This window comes from Besnoitia besnoiti, chromosome VIII, assembly GCF_002563875.1.
Source record: "Besnoitia besnoiti strain Bb-Ger1 chromosome VIII, whole genome shotgun sequence".
Taxonomy (NCBI): Eukaryota; Apicomplexa; class Conoidasida; order Eucoccidiorida; family Sarcocystidae; genus Besnoitia; species Besnoitia besnoiti.
This window is the reverse complement of record NC_042363.1, coordinates 1,353,918-1,372,221: the sequence shown is the minus strand read 5'-3', so window position 1 is coordinate 1,372,221 and position 18,304 is coordinate 1,353,918. Positions and strand designations below refer to the sequence as shown.

General features: G+C 56.4%; 3 protein-coding genes across 3 annotated transcripts; 2 read left to right on the top strand and 1 right to left on the bottom strand.

Moving 5' to 3' along the window:
* On the bottom strand, window positions 1–1,948 carry BESB_083220 (uncharacterized protein; the record flags this gene model as incomplete). The annotated part of the gene is made up of 3 exons (XM_029366672.1): window positions 1–75; window positions 488–894; window positions 1,672–1,948. The coding sequence occupies 3 exons, from the start codon at window positions 1,946–1,948 to the stop codon at window positions 1–3; spliced, it is 759 nt and encodes a 252-aa protein (XP_029217132.1).
* Window positions 1,949–5,034: 3,086 nt separating this feature from the next.
* Window positions 5,035–6,279, top strand: BESB_083210 (uncharacterized protein; the record flags this gene model as incomplete). Its single annotated transcript, XM_029366671.1, has 2 exons — window positions 5,035–5,388; window positions 6,130–6,279. The coding sequence occupies 2 exons, from the start codon at window positions 5,035–5,037 to the stop codon at window positions 6,277–6,279; spliced, it is 504 nt and encodes a 167-aa protein (XP_029217131.1).
* A 986-nt stretch (window positions 6,280–7,265) lies between these two features.
* On the top strand, window positions 7,266–14,239 carry BESB_083200 (SWI2/SNF2-containing protein; the record flags this gene model as incomplete). Its single annotated transcript, XM_029366670.1, has 10 exons — window positions 7,266–8,043; window positions 8,304–9,618; window positions 9,963–10,245; window positions 10,297–11,424; window positions 11,833–11,937; window positions 12,101–12,189; window positions 12,541–12,823; window positions 13,077–13,196; window positions 13,915–13,989; window positions 14,177–14,239. 10 exons carry the CDS (start codon window positions 7,266–7,268, stop codon window positions 14,237–14,239), a joined length of 4,239 nt encoding a protein of 1,412 aa, XP_029217130.1.
* Between the last annotated feature and the right edge of the window lie 4,065 nt (window positions 14,240–18,304).

Sequence of the window (18,304 nt, the reverse complement as noted above, 5' to 3'; positions counted from 1 at the left end):
TTACACCTCCGCGGCGCAGTTCACGGATAGGCGGGACCGGGAGCGCGGAAAAGTCTTGAGTGTGGTGATCTTTTGCTGCAGAAGAGGAGAAAAAGCGCACGGGGAGCAAGCACATAAGCAAAAGACGAAAAACTTACGAAATGGATTCACTGTTAATATGGTTCAGCCAGCGCAGTTCAGCCTTTTTATTCACCGGGCATGGAGCATGACAAAAGTCGCACACGCCTCCTTTACAGCAATTGATCTAGAATGTGAACTTTTTCCGGCTCCGGCTTGCAAAAGCTGCAGTCCTCAGTGCCTGTCTTCTACACGGGAGTCCAGGAAAGTAGAAACTCGTCGGAGTTTTATGGTTTCCCCAGGCACGAGTTAGGCTCCGCTACAGAGGGTTATTCCCAAACTAACGAAAATTCAAAAACAGTAATCGACTTCCGTGGCGTGACGGGCGGTGTCAAGGCTGCCTGGTCTCGTTTCGGTGTCTCGCACGTACTTCTTTTTCGAGTTGATGCACGACGTTCGCATAGCGTCTGATGAGAATCTCTTGCGCGGCGTCGCGCGTGCGGAGGAGCTCTCGTCGTCCGCTTTCGATGCGGGCGAGGAGACCCTGCATCTCGAGTTTTTGCTTGTTCCTCCACGCCTCCTCTTTCCTTTGAATCTGCGCGTCCCGAATTCGCTTCCACTGGTGCAGCTCGCGCATCTCGAGTGCGTCCGCAGCTTCCTTCGTCTTCTTCGCCTGGCGGTAATTCTTCGCTTTGGCCTGCAGACTCTCCTGCTTCCGCAACGCCAGCAGCTTGGCGCTCCACCGCGGGGCCCGCGGCTGAGCATCGCACGAGATTTTCTCGACGTACACAACAAGCTCGCGGTGATGGCGCGCTCGAAGCTCGCGTTCCATCGCAGCTGGGGAGAGGCCAAAACCCAGAGACAAAGAACTCTGCGCATGTCACGTCGTCATACACATACGCGCTTCTGTCGTGCAAGCGAGTCGGCCTGAGGATGCCTATCCGTCTACAAAGAGGCTGTCATGTGCGACACAGGGAGGGCTCCTGCGCGCCCGTAGCAATGCTCTCCGTGACGCTGTGTTGCACGTGTGCCTATATCGTGGCTTCAAGCACCCGTGTAGATCTGTTGTGCGACTCCAGGGACTCTGCGTCGCCTCTAAGTTCTCGTATGCGTGTATATGCACCCAAAACCCCGGTTTTCGGTTAGAGTTTATTTGCAGGAAAACGCTCAGAGGGCATGCCAGACCTGCGTTCTCTTCGAAGGTCTTCACGTTCCTCTCCTGCATCGCACAGTGGAACTTCAGCCACAGTCAGCGTCGGCTTCACGGGTTCCCGCAGAGGCGTCGGTGAGGCTAGCAGGAGGGAATGCGAGTGAAGCAGCTTTCTTTGTCTGGCGCCTCTCGGTGCAGCAGCCAGCCAGCTGCGCTCCAACAACTTTTTTCCACTCAATCGCCAGCGTGAGTCGATACACAGATGAACGGCAAACAGCTTTTTTGGCTGCCTGGTGATGCCGCTGCGCCTCGGCATATCGTTACGGCCCTGGCGGAAGCGTGGTGCGTTCTTGAAGAGGCTTGTTTAGGGCTACCAACCGGTGACGTCCCCCCTCCTCTCCCCCCCCCCCCCTCCCCCCTTCTCTCCAGCAGATGTGCGTTCGGTTGGATGCTTCGTCGCGCACCTACCCATGCGATTTGAAACTTGGTACGTTCTTCCTTGTGCGAGTCGGCGACGCACAGACGCTGGAGCAGGTGGAGTGTCCTGAGCTGCTCACGTTTGTTGATTTCTTCGTATGTCTCGAGTTTTTCGATCGAGGCAGAGACTTCGTCCGCTTCCTCGTAGGCCCCTGCGCGCTCCAGCTCTCGCTGCCGGCGCCGGAGCTGCGATAAAACCCACGCCACGGTTTGGCCGTCCACCGCAGACGGCGCGTCGGGTTCTGCCTGCGCGTTCGCGTGCATCGTGCCGCAGCGAGCCTTAGGAACCGGCGAAAACCGCCGCAACCATGTGTATCTGCGGGGAGGAGGTATGTGCTTATTGATGCGAATTCGAGCTGCGTAGGGGTCGCAGGCGTACATCTACTCCCGGACGGGAAGGAGGGCTAGCAGCGGGTAGTCAGCACATCCCAGGGCCCGCACGGAGACTGTCAGCGAGCTTTGAACCAATATATGTATACACATTCATGAATATACATGCATGCAAATACGCGTTTGTACCGACGACAGCAGGTTTGCTGGATTCGCATCGAAGCGGGCAACTGGGGAGTGGCGATGCGCCGGCGAGCTCTCACAGAGTGCTAAGGAGTGTTGGAGAATGCGCATGCAAATGTTAGTTGCGTAACAGTGAATATGCGTCATTACGCGTATGATTCGTGGTGTGACTCCTGGAGAGCGGGGTTACCAGTCGCTAGCCTCCTATACGCATGTGGGGGGTCAGTTGGCCCCTGCCATGCGGCCGCAGATCCGAAGAACGATTAGTTGTGCTAAATTCGGTAGCTTTTCACTTTGGCAACCGTTCTACGTTTCAAAGCCTGGCGCTGTTGCACGCGCGGTCCGTCGTCGGCGTCGCGGCGGCCTTCGTTGTGTTGCACTCTCTACGTGAGAATATCAACATTTTAACGCACGCAAATGACGAATACGTTGCTCCGCGGGCCTTTCCGCGCGCATGCAACTCGGTATTTCTCTACAAAAATCGCCGTCACGCCACTGCGCGTGTCGGCGCCTGCACGCGTGTGCATTCCGTCCCGGAGACTTCACGAAAAACACCCGCGAAACGCAGCTCCTCGCCGTTCTCGCTGTTCGTCGATGCAGGCCTGACACTTTCTGTAGGGCGTCCTTCCAATATCGTCTGAAACATGTGGTTTCGGTTTTTATGTCCTTCAGCGATGCGCACAGCCACGCGCCAGGAGGCAGCGGAAGCGGAGCGAGAGACGAGGAAACAACGAAGAGGGTGAAGGCACAAGCGGATAGAAAGAGCGACGCAGAAACGACTTAGGTCGGGCGCGGAGCCGGGTGACCCTTCAGGGGTCTTTCCGAGTGACAAGCTGCATGGAAGTCTGGCTGCTGGGGAAGAATGGGCTTCGCGGGTTTTCGTGGAATGCAGCTTAGCCGGCCTCAGCACACGGGTTGCCTCTATGACCTGAGTGACAACACAGGTGCGTGAATTCCAGTCAGGAACGCCAACAAAAAGTGCTAAATGCGAAACTTGATGCGAAAAATGAGACAATCGGAATGCGAGGCTGAAGACGGACTGTGTGCGCTGCAGCCACTGCGAATCACACTCGCTCAGAGGAACGGCAAATGAAACTTAACCAAAACGGCTGTGTATCGGTGTGGCGTCAACTAAAGAAACGAAAATAAGATGGCAGCTTGTAAACGAGATTTGGCTATGCTTCTCGAGCGTCTCCATGTGTGTGCGCTAAAACGAACAGCCAATTATAGTCCTTTTTCTGGGGTTGGCTGCCGCCTCCATGTGCATGCGTGTCTACTGGTGTCCTGTTTTCACCATTCGCGATCGACGCGCGAACCTAGAATATGAGGGAGAGGCTGAGATACTGGGTGTCCTCGTCGTCGCGCGGTGCGCGCTGTGTAGGTCATTGTCTCATGTTTTTTGTTCAAAACCCAACGCCTGGCTCTCCAGCACGGCTGAGGCATGCATAGTAGTCATAGGATTCGGAGGTCTGGTTGAAAATGCTTCGCAACACACATAGCACTCTGGTGGGTAGACAAGCAATTTACCCAGCAGTTTCAGCATCTTGCTCGACACAACACGCTCTTCGCTCGTTTTTCGAAATGGAGTATGACGCGTTGAGTGCTGTCTGCTGAAACGTCTGTGCCAGTTCGTGGGCAGGTCACCGGCCTGGCAATCGCGTCGGGTTCCATCATGAATCCAGGCGTCAGGAAAACAGACACCAGACTGGCATCGTCCTTCCCTGGTGCTGCATACTAGAGGGCATAAACACGCATGACTCGGGAGTGCTCCCACAGAAATGTGAGTTCGACGGTAGAGGTGAAGCACAAAGGATGAACATCCACTGCCTCTGCTTCGCGGTTTTCACAACCAGCAGAGCCTGCGGTATTCATCATCAACAGCATGTCTGTGAAGCTGCCGTCGAGGCGCTGGCTGCCTGCGAAGTAGCGTATCCGGTTTTGCATGCGGTGGACATTCACGTAAACACTCACCGCCGATTATGAGGGCTGTGTTCCATCGTATAACGAAGCTGTAAAGTCGTGCTCATGAGGCGTGCGTAGTAGCGCCCTTTGCTACGATTGCACCGTGAAAACTACTCTTTTCTCTAAATGAGCTGCAAGGCAATGTAACGCTCTTGCTTGTTGGGCATCAGCGAAAACAATCTAGAACTTGCCCTTCCTCCAAGGACACCTGACTCACACTTTCATAGCTTAGTAGCTGCGCACGTAGCGCAGTTGTTTTTGCAGTTCGAGTGCTGGCTCCATCGTGACAATGCACAGATGGAAATTGAGGGGGTGGGGGTGGGGGTGGGGGATGGAAAGCAAACCTTGGGTTAAATTGTAGAAACATGCCAGGCGTCGAGATAGACTATGGTCAGATAAAGCTATGAAATTGTAGAAACATGCCAGGCGTCGAGATATACTATGGTCAGATAAAGCTACGAATGAGGCGCCTACCAGAGGTTTGCGGCGGGCGCTGTCTTAGCCTAAAAGCTCAACTTACATTCCTCACTCACTTTGTGACTAACGCCCCCCTGGCGCCGCGGATGCCACACCGACCGGCGCCCCCTCTTGTTTCTCATGAGCGCGCAACTGCGGAGTAAAAGAGACGTCCGACGCATATGGGCGTTCGAAACGGGTCTGAGTGCATGCTTCACAGAACGCAGAAACAGGCAGGAACGGGATTCAGGAGAAGGGGAGGCACCGCCGCAGGTTTAGCACGGGCGCGTCTGTTGTAAGTGTGGTGCTCTTTTCAAAGAGATGCCTTCTACTCTTTCCCTGGATACCTCATGGAGGGGAGCTGCTTACAAATATGCATATGTGTGTATGTATGTATGTATGTATGTATGTATGTATGTATGTATGTATGTATGTATGTATGTATGTATGTATGTATGTATGTATGTATGTATGTATGTATGTATGTATGTATGTATGTATGTATGTATGTATGTATGTATGTATGTATGTATGTATGTATGTATGTTATGTATGTATGTATGTATGTATGTATGTATGTATGTATGTATGTATGTATGTATGTATGTATGTATGTATGTATGTATGTATGTATGTATGTATGTTTATGTATGTATGTATGTATGTATGTATTGTATGTATGTATGTATGTATGTATGTATGTATGTATGTATGTATGTATGTATGTATGTATGTATGTATGTATGTATGTATACACTGGTGGCAGTCTCTGCGTAGGCCTTTATGCCGTGTGTCTCCTGCAGTGCTGTTTTCACTGAAGGCGCCTTCTTGGTTCGAATCATGCGACCTTGGCTGTCGTCCTATGCGCTCACGCGTCGCTGGCATGCGCCTTTAGAGCACATACTGTAACTGACAAGAAGTTAGTTGAAAGTCTGCCGTTTACTCCTGAAAGCGGGGCCTGGCCTCGCCAGTTGCGATAGGCTGTGCCTCTGCAGCGAGACATCGAAGGCAACCTCATTGAGAAAAGTGCGCATCGATGGTATCCTCTACCGCAAAGAAGTGTCCCAACTTGCGCATATCCACATGCATTACTTCTTTTTTAGAATACAGATGTCTCGGCTGAACAGAAGCTAACGCGCACTTCCAGGTACGGAGGCCCGATGGGAAGAGCTCACGAAAGAGACGCTTGGTGCATTCGTCATGCAGAAGCTCCTCAGCGAAGCGCCCGCGTCCCTCCCGCTGTTTATGGACGCATGGATCCAAGCGACTACAAGTTGCCGGCGTCAGCCTGGATGCGAATTTCGTGCGAGGCAGAAAGTGTTTGTGCTCAGCGGCTGAGTATCCCACAAGCGAGCGGTCGCCAGCGCAACAGAGGCGTCACTGACCGCCCCCTCGCCTCTCTTCTTCAACTTTTTCATCCCGCATCTGCCTATGCGCCGCCACCGTTTGTCGCACGCCACAGCCGCTACCCTTCGCTCGAGAGTTTCTGCGCTTTTTGCTCTCCTGTGCGCCAGCTCGGGGCCTCTTCTCTCCCAGCGTCGTCCGCTGCGCGGCAGAAATCGTCCTTCCTGCAGAATCTTGCCCGTCTCTTTGCAACGCAGAAAGAAGGCAAGCTTCGAAGCGTCCATGTGCATGTTTCCGCACGCGGACCTGCGCCACACTGATAAATACATATTCAATATGTGTTTATGAGCATGGGTGCACATGCATTTTAGTGGGAGACACAGATGCGCAGTTCCATCGTTGCCTTTCGCCGCCTGTGTCTCTTCGCGTGCATGCATGTCTTCGTCGCCCAGACCCCCCGCCTTTTTCGGCTGCTCCTTGCGTCGCCGGGAAACCGCAGGAAATCGATTCATCTGCAGACGGGGGCGGCGGGAAGGCACCTTTTCACTCTCATTTTCCGCGGACGTGTGGCTGTGGAGAAATTGCGCCTCCAGCTGGTGTTTCTTGCCTCTGTGTCCCCGTCGTCCGCCGGCAAGGCGGGGACCAGTCTGCATCTCTCCCACCCTTCCGTGTTTTTTTTTACCTGCTTTGTGGGTTGTGGCTAGCGAATCCTCGGTTTTTCCCTGCGAGTTCCTCCTCCAAAGACTCACGGAGACGGGGTCGCTAGACTCCTCGAACGCGCCGGCTGAGAGGACGAAGGCAGCGGCCTGCGAGCGCGGGAAGAAGCGCGTTTCGGGAGACACGTGTGAGGTAATGCAGTCCGCGTCTCTTTACATTTGTATTGCCTGCATGTCGTGTACTGGTCAACTCGAGCCCTATTCATGTCGGCTTAGAACGCCCGTTTCCGAGGCATCATCCCGCCAACTTCCCTTCCGACCGTGTCACGCACGCAACAGCACAGCGCTCTGTGCTGCATTTGTCACATTGTACACGATTCCCACGTTTTTTGTAAAGAAAACAGATACCGCTTTCTCTGTCGATTTGCCTCTGCTGTCTCCGCGTCCCCCTCCGCACGCACGCGGGCTCCTCGCCCGATGTCCGTCCAACCTACTTCGAGAGGCCTTTCCTGTCGTGGTATCTCTGCGTTCTCGAGTCGCTGTCTCGCTCCCTCGCGTCCCTCGGCTTGAGTCGCGGGTCGTCGACGCGCGTACGCGCCTGTTTTTGCGTCTGTTCCTCTTTTCCCACTCCCCGACGTCTTGTAGTGACCATGTCGGCGCGCTGCGTAGACTGGAAGCGCTATATGTTTCAGGGAAACAAGAATGACACGCCGCGGCAACAGGTGAACGGCCTGCCGCGCATTCCTCGCGCGCGCAAGCTCGCCGACGAGCTCCTCGACCTCGGAGAAGAGACGAAGGACTCTGCGGAGGCGGGAAAAAGCGAGGCTGATCGAGCAGGCGAGGGCGGCGCCAGGTATGAGACCTCCGCCGAGCGAAGGCGCTCTGGGGTAGCGTCGTCCTCTTCGCCGCGCAGCGGCCCCTGCAGCGGCGCGGTTGAGCGAGAGAACTCCGCCGCTGCCTCCGCCTCCTCGCGGAAGTCTCCGCAGTCCCCGCGCGGGGCCCCGAGGCTCCCGACTTCTGCGTCTTCCTGCCGCAGAGAGAGAGAGAGAAGAGAGGCAGCGGGCAATGCTTCTTCTCGGCATGGATTCACGCCTCCGGAGGCGCGAGAGGCGAAGGGCGACGGCCGACAGCGGGACGTCGAGGCCCGCCGTCCGGCGGGGTCGTCTCGCTCGACTCTCACGTCGTTTTTTGCGAAGCGCGGGTCGGCCGAAGCGGAGAAGGCGTCCGGCGCAGTTGCAGGGAAGCCTGAACGCGGCTCGGGCTCCGAAGGGCGCGGCACGGAGGAGGAGGCGCGCGAGGGGGCTGAGAATGCGAAATCGCGAGAAGAGGGGGAGAGAGGAGATCCGTGCACGGCTCCTTCACCGGGCGACACGCCCTGCAGGCCCGCAGAGCTCTCCTCGTCTTCCCCCAGCAAAGCCGCGGCGAGCTGTGTGTGCGCGCCGCCGTTGTTCGAGTCTCGAGGCGCGCAGGAAGCTGAGAAGGCGACTGCGAGGAAGGACGAGGACGCGGAGATGAAGCAGGAGACGCAGGGGGAAGAGGACGGCGAGGCGAGACAGGAGGACGCGGAGAAGCAAGGCTTCCTTTCAGGGGGCTCCCCGCAGCCCTCACCTTCGGGGTTTCTCTGCAGCAACACGTCCAGTCGTCTCACCTGTTTGCACTCGTCGTTTGCGTTGCCGCTGCACTCTCAGCTGGGGGGGGGGCCAAGGAGTGGAGTGCAAACAGCTCGCCTGAGGACGAAGCGCACGCGAAGCCAGGCCTTTGGCTGACCTCCCGCCACCCCCGTCTCTACGGCGCGTCTTCGCGCGAAGATGCGCCTGCCGTGCGCCGAGAGAAGGAGGGCAGTGCTGCAGTGCCCGCTCTTGCGAGCGGCGCAGTCGGGGATGACCGGCGGCGCGAGCGCGAAGACGGCACGAAGGAGGCGCGCGAGAGGAAGAAAGCGAAGACAGACCCGGCGCTGGAGTCGTCGCCGGCGTTCAAGGAGGGGCGGCGAGGGACGCTGCGGCCAGAGGGCAGCGAGGCGAGTCGAGTGCCATCGCTTGGCGAGGCGTCGTCGCCTCTTAGCGCGAAGAAGGTTAGGGGCAAGCGACGGCGGCTGATTCGCGTGCATTCGCCGCAGTCTAGCGACGACGACGCGCCGAGTCGCTCGTCGGGGGCGGGCTCCGCGCCGAAGCGGGAAGCGGAGAAGGCCTCTTCTCCCGAGCAGGCGTCGTGTCAGGAGGCGGCCACGCGCTCGGGTGTATCGGTGGAGGACTCCTTGGAGTCGGCGGCGTCGGAGTCCGAAGAAAGCAGCGACGAGGAAGACGCGCTGGAGGCGCTCCACGAGTGTCTTCAGGAGAGCGCGGAGATGACGGCGCGGCTGGTGAACGCGCTGGGAGGTCGGGACGCAGCCGGGCGCGCGGATATCTCGGCGAAGATTGGTCGCGGGCGCTGCAACGCGGACCAGTCCTTCGCGCTGCCTGCGGACCTGGATCGACACACGATGTCGGCTGTGGAGCGGCTCAAGGCGTATCAACGCTGCGGCGTCCACTGGCTGGTTACTCTGCATGAGGCGAACCGGAATGGGATCCTCGCCGACGAGATGGGGCTTGGGAAGACTGCGCAGACGTGCGTCTTTCTGAACTACCTGTATCAGAGCGGGCGGCTGACGAGTCCGACGATCATCGCCGCGCCGGCCTCGCTGCTTGACAACTGGATGAAGGAACTGGAAGTCTGGGCGCCCTTCCTCGCGCCGGACCGCGTGATGAAGTATCACGGCAAACAGACGGAGCGCCGCGAGATGGCGTTCCAGTTCCTCGACGCGATGGAGAGCGACGAAAAGATCCTCGTCATGGTCACCTCGCTCAACACGCTGACCTCCAAGTGGGACATGCAGTACCTCAAGCAAATCCGCCCGCTCTCCTACCTCGTGGTCGACGAAGCGCACTCGCTGAAAAACAAAGAAAGCCTCGTCTACAAAAAACTCAACAAAGTCCTCAAATGTGACCGCAGGCTCCTCCTCACCGGGTAAGCAAACAGACAAGTCTCCTTGTAGAGCTGACGCCGAGCCATGCAACCGCGAAGGCGCTTCCTCCTCACTTCTGCGCTCTCTCCAGACCTCCACTGGTAGCCTCCTGCTCCCTCTCTCTCTTCAGGGGCGCCGCGGTCCGAGCCTCGCCTCTGGAAAGCGTCGATGACCCTTATGTGCATGGGCTCAATAGTTCTCGCTTGCCGTTCGCAGTCGCGAGGAATTGCCTTCTCCCTGCGGTATGACTACCGACGCGGTCCCCGCGCGAGGCGGCCTGGCGCCTTGAGGAAGCACAATGACTCCAACGTGTGTTTTTTGTTTTCGTTTTTGTTTTCTTTTTCAGCTCGCCGATTCAAAATCGCACTGCGGAGCTGCGGAATCTCCTCCTTTTCCTCATGCCTGCCGTTTTCGAAGGCGACTCCCTGGATCTCGCCCTGAAGGCCTTCTACCGCCAGACGCGGCGCGAGAAGGCTGCCGAGCACAAGAGACAGCGACGGCTTGCTGCGGCGAAAGCGGAGAGTGAGCTCGACGGATCTGCTAGCGGGGGGGCGGAGGCGAAAACCGGCGCGGCGGAGGGCGAGGGGACGTCCGCCGCGGCGGTCTGCAAGACAGCCTCGGCGGCGTCGGTCTCCTCCGCTAGAGAGAAAGAAGGAGACAGGCCTGCGGCGCATGCGCAGGCTGAGGCGGGAGGAGGCGCAGCGGGCGAAGGCGCCGGCGCGATCTCGGAGTCGAGCGCCTGTGCGGCGAGTTTGTCGCCAGCGGCCGCGTCTCAGAAGAGTTCGAGTCTGCTAGAAGTTTTGACTTCCGGTGGATTCAAGCCCACGTCGGTTCAGAGTGCGCTGGCGAGCGGAGGAGACAAGGCTTCTACGGGCAAGGCGGCCTCGAGCAGAGGAGAGAAGGAAGATGGCGATGCGGCCGCTGCGTCGCAGCAATCCGCTGAAGTCGAGTGTCTTCAGCGGCTCTTGTCGCCGTTCATTCTGCGTCGCCTCAAGAACGAAGTCCTCGGCTGCCTGCCGAAGAAGAAGAACGTCGTGCTGCGCTGCGAGATGCTCGACAGGCAGAGGGAGTTGTATATTCAGGAGATTCAGACATGGCAATCCGAGTTAACCCGTTCTCTCGAGAAACTCACTTCAGAGTTAACGGGCTCGTCGTCTTCCACGACGCCCTGCACGGCGGACCCCACCGCGACTGCCGAGGCCAGCGTGGCGAGCGGCGGAGACAGAGAGACGTTTGCGACTGCTGCGGCGGGCGCCTCCTCGGAGCCGCCAGAGGGCGCAGCCGCTGCGGCATGCGGCGGCGCGCGCGAGGAGAGCGCTTCCTCCGCAGACCAAGACAAACCTGAAAACGAACGGGCGCCGGGCGCCGACGCCGCCGTGAGCGCGGAGGAGGCCGCGGCCTTTGCGGAGAAGGGCTCCGCGGAGGCAGCTCTCGCTGCGCCCGCGAAGGAGGAAGCGCAGGCGCCCGCCGCTGAGGCCGCGCAAGCGACTGAGACAGCGAGCGAGTTGGAGCGCGAGGCAAGCGCGACGGATAAGAAGTCTGCGAGTGAGAAGACGGACGCAGAGAAGGCTTCAAATGAGAAGAAAGAGGCAGAAAAGCCTTCCGTAGCAGGTGGAGACGATGCGACGACAGCGGCGACGGAGGAGGGCGCGAGCGCCCCGGCGGAGACCGCAGATGCAGGGGCGAAGGGGCCTGCAGCTACGCTGGCGTCGCGAAAGAAATTTGTCAACTCTCTCCTCGCCCGCCTCCGACGCATCTGTAACCATCCGGTTCTCATGCAGGGAGCCTACACCGACGAGCAACTCGAGGTGAGAAAAAAGGACTGCCGCGAGCCTACGCTGCAGATATTCTTTTTCTTAAATGATGGCCTACCGAAGCATATATGTGTTTCCATATGATATTCGTATGTATGGATATGTATGCTTGTGCGTGTCTCTCTGTGAATGGGAGGCAAAGCATGATGCATGTGGGCTTTTCGGTGCCTCTCTCACCTCGTGCGGCAATGCGCCGGGTAATTGTTCAAGGTATATCTATTGGTGTTGCTCCTCTTACACTTTCTATCTATCTATCTATCTATCTATCTATATTTCCCCTTCCGCAGCAGACATACATATGTCAGTAGATAGAGTTGCAGGCGGATACACGGGTGTGCGTTGACGCTGGTGTCGCTTGTCACTGTTTCATCGTCTGCGTGGCTTTTTTTTTTTGATTTGCAGGAAGTTGTTCATCATTTTTGGCTTCGCGTCGACGGATTTAAAGGCAATCCGCGCGAGAAGGTGGACGTGGAGATCCGCAAATGGAGTGACTTTGAAATTCATCAGGTGTGGACCGCGAAAAAATCGTGACCAAGAGCCCGAGGAAGCATAACACTGTGTAGGACTGTCGCGTGAAGTGTGTAGTAGAGTGCTTTTTTTCGCTGCCACTAGACTTGTCTGGATTTTTTTGAATCCTCTTCGTAAAGCCTCTGCAATGTCCTCCCCGCAGGCGATCCAGCAGCAGATCTTCCAAGGCGACACACGCCTCGAGCATCTTCTTCTGTCGAAAGAGCGGCTAATCGACAGCGCAAAGATGCGGTGAGGCGAAACGCGCGACATGTGGCGTTGGGATTTCTGGCTGTCGCTCACCGTCTGATCACGCGAGTCCTCGCTCTGCTGCACTCCTTTTGCGCGTGGATAAAAGTTCCGCTTGCATATGCAGGTTGCGCATCTCGAGTTTCATGGCCAAGTGCGTGCTGCTGTCGCACAGAGTTCCTCCACTCTCGTCTGCCTGCGGCGTCTCGTCGTACAGCCTCCCGCATGCATGCAAAGGCGCAGCGTCGGGATTCGCGTGCGTCTCCCTGCCCCCTGGCGTTGCGCGCTTGGCTGCTTTTCATGTAGAGGTGTCTCGATAGGTTGTTTTCGTGCGCGTGTCGCGCGGCGTGTTAGGAAGATGATTGAGATCGTTTCGGAGCTCAAGAAGAAGGGCGAGAAGGCGCTGGTGTTCAGCCAGTACACCACTTACCTGGACGTCGTGGAGGCGTGTCTCTCTGAGTTCTGTCCCGAGATCCGAAAGTGCCGGCTCGACGGCTCCACTGCTGTCGAGGAGCGACAGAGCCTCGTGGACGACTTCAACGCCGACCCCGACTTGACTCTCTTTCTCCTCTCCACCAAGGCTGGCGGCCAAGGCCTGAACCTGACGGCAGCCCGAACGGTGATCCTCATGGATCAGGTAGGCGTCAGTCCCTCCGTCGACTTTCTTCACAAGCAGACGGGGTGGAGCAGGAGCAGACGCGAGCCTGCCGGGAATACGCGCGAGCCGATGACGCCGCCGGCAGCAGACGGAGGCCGGCGGGAGAGGCGCGGCGATGCTGGGGTTCAGCAGCTGGGGGTCGCCCGTCGCCCCGCACGCCGAGCCGCGGACGCTCACACACGCGGACGCTCACAATTGCGGACGCGGACGCCTTTTTTTTTCGCTTTTTCAGGATTGGAATCCGCAGAACGACCGCCAGGCGGAGGACCGCGTGCACCGCTTGGGGCAGACGCGGGACGTGACCATCTACCGGCTCTGCTGCAGAGGCACCGTGGAGGAATCGATCCTCAAAGTACGTGTCACACGCATCGGCTGCCGCTCACGAATCTATATATGTATATATGTACGTATGTATGTGCGTATGAATGTATATGCGTGTATGTATATGTATGAGTGTATGCGCAGGGTGGTATGCGCTTGTGTAACTGGGGCTTGTAGTCGTGAGGCGCGGCTGGATGACTTCGTAAGGCAAGTGCCGCCTGACGTGGAGGTCCGTGTTGGCCTGCAGAGCGCGTAGATACACGCGTGGCGAGGCGTTTAGCGGACTGCGGCATGCGCTTTGTTGCATACGATTGCGCGTGCATCGAAAGCAAAAAGTAGAATCGCTGATTCTGTGTTACAAGGGAGCTGTGTTTTTGTGGACGCAAATGGCGTACGCAGAGTCTCACACATGCATGTACCTACTATAGGTTTGGATATATATGTATTTGCTTGGTTGCATTTGCAAACATATATATATATATATACATGTGCTTAATATGGATATGCAATGCGGGTGGGCGTATTTTGCTGCCTGCGTTTTCGTTTTAGGCCGAAATGTGAAACGTTGGTCATTTTTGCTCAGCCTCATAGGGATGCGCTCTCACAACCTAAGTCCCAACCTGCGAGAGTTTCCTTGCTACATGTTTTTCTCGATTGTCTTCCCTTCTTTCGCGGTTCTATGGCATAGCACTCGGGAGTGGATTTCGAGGCTGCGTGTCTTTGTTTTTTTATTTTTATTTGTCTCGCAGTGCTGCCAAGCCAAGCTCGACCTGGATGTCGCCTTCGGTGGCAACAGCGACTTGCTGCAGGCCGCGATTCTTCAGGTGATAGGAGGTTGCTCCGCCGCAGCGAAACGTGCTCAGTGTCGAGTTTTTTTCGCTTTGAGTCATCAGACAGCGCAGGGGCGGAGTCATTTGTTTGGGCTCGACGCGCTTGAGCAGGGGGGGCGTCGGCGGGGTGTAGGTCTTTCCCGCGGTATTCCTTGTCTCTGTTTGGTCTTTTTGTCTGCAGGACTCGCTGAGTGTGTTGCCAGGAGGGGAGTCCGAAACTGAAGTCACGGAGGCGCGGAGCTGACACGAGCGCCGCCGCGCGAAGAAAAGCAGCGTTAGCGCCTTTCTGGCGCCTTGTGGCTTCCGATGCAGTCCGTATTTTCAGATATGTGCATGTGAAACGTCTTTTTACATCGAAATTTGGTACCCGGTACCTGTCTGCGTGAGTGCCTCTTTGTTCATCGGCCTGTAGAGGACGGGGGCTGCACTGAGAACCGGGAGAGCTTCGGCGAGGGGGGGGGTGGGGGGGGCGGTAGGCGCGTGTGTGAAAGTGGGCGCCGGCGGGGTGCGCAGCCCCCGTCCCTTTTGTCTGCGCCTGCTTTGGGTTTTCAACTGGAGCGGCGTACAGTTTCCGGCTTCACGGAGTCGTCAGAGATGTGCCGCTTTGCCGGCGGGCGTAGAAGCGAAGCGAGCTCGCTGAAAGCCGGAGGTTTTCGCCGTCGGGGCGGGCGGGGGGGGGGGCGGCGGTGAGGATGTTGAGACTCGCTAGGGCGCATAATGTCAGCATGCCTCTACATAGTTGGAGGCCCGGTACATGCATTCAAAGTCGTACAGAGATTCGCTTATGTCTGTTAAAACTTCACAAGAAGAGGCCACGAAGAGAGGGGGGTTGCATCGGCCGTAGATGCATGTATCGCGGACAGTGCTGTATTGGCGGCTAAACGCCGATCGACTCTGTAGATTATGTAAAAAGTAAAACAATAATAATAAATAATAATGAATATGTATATATATGTAATAAACCCTAATGCAGATCCAGACTCTGCTCAGTTCACTGCCGGTAATGTGTCACGGAGGTACGAGGGGCTGACGGATAGCAGTTCAGGGCGCTGAAGGCTTCGCCTTTCGCGGAGGACCTGGCTTTCTCTGGAGTTGCTTGTCTGTGAAAGTAGATTCGAAAAACAGCGCGGCCTGTGTGTGGAAATAGCATCGCTCGAACAGGTTCTTGTATTATAGAAGCTATAAGCTTTGTGTATTCGATTTGAGTGATGCAGTTCTGGATCGCGGATCGTATGTACGGGGACGCAAAGAAATTCTCGCCATACAGAAGCTGGCGGCGACTCGAGAGCCTTTGCAACAGTAAGAGATGCCGCATGACGTTTCGCGCCCTAGTGGAGTGAGGGAACTGACAACTCCACGCGTTCTTGACTGTTGAGGCGTCCCAGAGCCGCTCAGGGGTGCCTTCCTTCTTTAGCCGGATGCGGACGCGAGAGTTTGTGTCTTCTTCCGCATAGGCGTGAGAGAAAACCTGCCAACAGCGCAGCGGAAAGGCTCATGCCCGCATCCTCCTCCTCCAGCTGCCGCTGCATTGGCTGTGCGGTGTTGCACTCTTTCGGATGTCTGTCGCGATTCCCGCTGAGGCACATATTTTTTCTAAGAGCATATTTTGCGGCACTGCCATTTGTAGAGGACGCTAACAGCGGACTCATGCCATTTCCAGTTTGTGTCTCTGTCAATAAGCACACATATAAAGTATCTGTGTATGAGGCCAGACCGCAGTGCAACTGTAAGGAGAAGAACGCCATCAACCTACGCATCGAAGTAGAAGAAAAAAACACCCGTGCAGCAAGCACCGAAGAAGGAGAAAACAAACCGTGCGGCAACCAACGTTCTGTGCGCTTCTGCTGTAGTATTCGTACATGGATACATATACATCAAAACAAACACTATATACCGGCGCATATATATATGTATACATATTTACATTTAGTGAGTGCACGAACTTCGATATGTACATCATTTGTCGCATACGGGAAGCGAACGCGGCCAGATGATTCTCACTTCTCTCATGCAGAAGCGCGTGATGGGAGCGCGGCAGCGTCTGAAGAACTTCTGAAAGGATCCACGGTGCTTGAGTTTTTCGCTCTCACTCCAGCGTTACAGCTTCTCAAGTACATGGAGCGGAAAGGCTGTCTACAACAAAAAAGCCGTTTTTTTTTTTTTCGGAGATCCTCCAGAGCTCGTTCCCTTACAGACAAGGCAGCTGACAAGGGCGAAAATACCCACGTCGTCACACTGCAGCGTCTGTCCTGCAGGCGGCAGTTCTCTTCTTGTGCTTTGAAACTGCAAGCTGAAAACATGAGGACTCTCTTGCCCCGCGCTTCGCTTTGGCGTGGCTCGGTATAGCGCACATCTCCGGCGGGGATCGAGAGAGTCTAGCTCTCTTCGGCAGCGGCTATATCCGGCGGTTCGCGCGTGCATGACCGCCATGAAGCACTATTTGTCTATTCGCATTCTGCTTTCTTGTCTGCCTTGCTTTGCCCGTTCCCACCCCACGTCCCCGCCTCTAGCTGCACCGCAAAGCTTGAGTCTGTCGTCCTGCCTCCTCGTTCGCTGACAGCCGCGAAATCCGAGGGGCATACACAAACAACGGAGTGGAATTCGCGTGCGCGCGCTGGAGTGTATGTGTACCGTTCTGTTTGTGGTGTGCGAGTTCGAGGAACAGAAACCAAGCAAAAAACAAGCACTTTTGCGCTTGATTTGTGCAGACGTTCGGAGGGGGATCGGACTGTTGCTCTTGCCTTACATCCCGTCGTCCGCGTCGTGAGTCAATCGTGGCCTCGTGCAGCGGCGCTATCCGCAATGTGAGCTTAGGGTTCTCTATCACGCAGCGAGGGGGGAGAGACGCCCGCGCTTCTGTTCGCGGCAGCCGGAAAATCATCCGCTCTGGCCAACCGTCCTTTTTTCCAGCCTCAGGACAAAGATTTTCTCCTTTCTTTTTGACCGGCGGAGCCTTTTCTCCATATTTCCTCCTACCCCTTTCCGCTCGTCTCGTGCCAGATCGTGCTTCCCATCTTTTCGTCGTCCCCTCTCAGCGTTGCCTTCCTTTTCGCGGCGACCGTTTAGGCTCTGACTGTCTCTGGGCGACATCCGCGAGTGATTTCTTCTTTTCTGGAGTGAAGGAAAGCCACTTTTTTCATTTTTTGTAGCCAAGCTGAGCTGAAGGGGAGGCCTAAGTTACCGAGCTTCGCTTCGCCCCCTCAAGACCCGTCCTCGCGTTTTGTGAGCACGTGTTTGTCTCCCGTCAGCGTCTTCCTCCTATCATCTCGTTTCGTCGGCTCTACTTGTCCGTTGTTTTTTTCTCCCGCTGTCCCCCCCTTTCTTTTTTTCTCGCTCGGCGCGATTTTCTGATCACCTTATCTGCAGAGCGCTCCGTTCTTCTCCGGCGCGTTTTGTCTCCAGTTCCGCTCCTCTTGTTCTTCCGGTTGTCGCCAATCTTCGCGCCGACGACTGCGTTCCATCACATGATCTGAATCTTTCAGCACTTCTTTGAGTTCGTCCAACCGGAGGAGCGCTGTGGAGCGTTTTCGAGGATTTCTGGCAGTATCCCGCGTGTCTGTTGTATCAGATTCCTATTTCTCAGGCCGTCCTCTCCGCAACCATGACGTAAGCGCTCGCAAAAGTCCAGGGGCTTTCCCCTCCTCGCGGGAATCTGTCTCCCGCCTAGACTAACGACGGAGCGAAATGCTGGATGGACAGACGCAGGGGGCCGATGAGAGAGGGCTACCAGAGTCATTGTGGAAACTTACAGTGATGCGACAGCACGTACACATATATTATATATCCTGAATATATATACTCGTCTGAGTACGTGTATGTGCGTTGTTTCGGCAGGCAAGATATGTGCATGTTAGGGCAGGCGCAGAGAGACCTGCTGGCCTGCATGTTGTGTTCTGCGCGTGCGAGCTGGCGCTCCATGGGTGCGCCACAGGTGCGTAGTCGTGCGTTTTGAGGAAGTGACTCAGTGAGGTCTCCAAACCACGACCAGAGTGGGGTGTTCGCGGATGCGATGGAGTCTCTGCGTGCTGCAGCTCCAGGTTTTGAAGGAACTGCCCTATGCAGAAGCCCGTAGTCGGTCTCGGTGTCTGCGTCGCGTCTGGAGGTGGTGTGGAGCATCCCCGCTTAAGTGTGGAGTTTCCTGTTGCGGTCGCTCTTTGGGCATCCGCAGCCGCCTTACTAAACAAGTCTGCGGCGTGTGTGTCTCTCCTTTCGACTTTTCGCTCTTTCCAAAGCCTCTCGCTTCGGCTGCCTTTTCGGGGGAGTAAGAGTCATTCTATCTTCTTTCTTCATTCTCTGCAGAGGCAGAAAC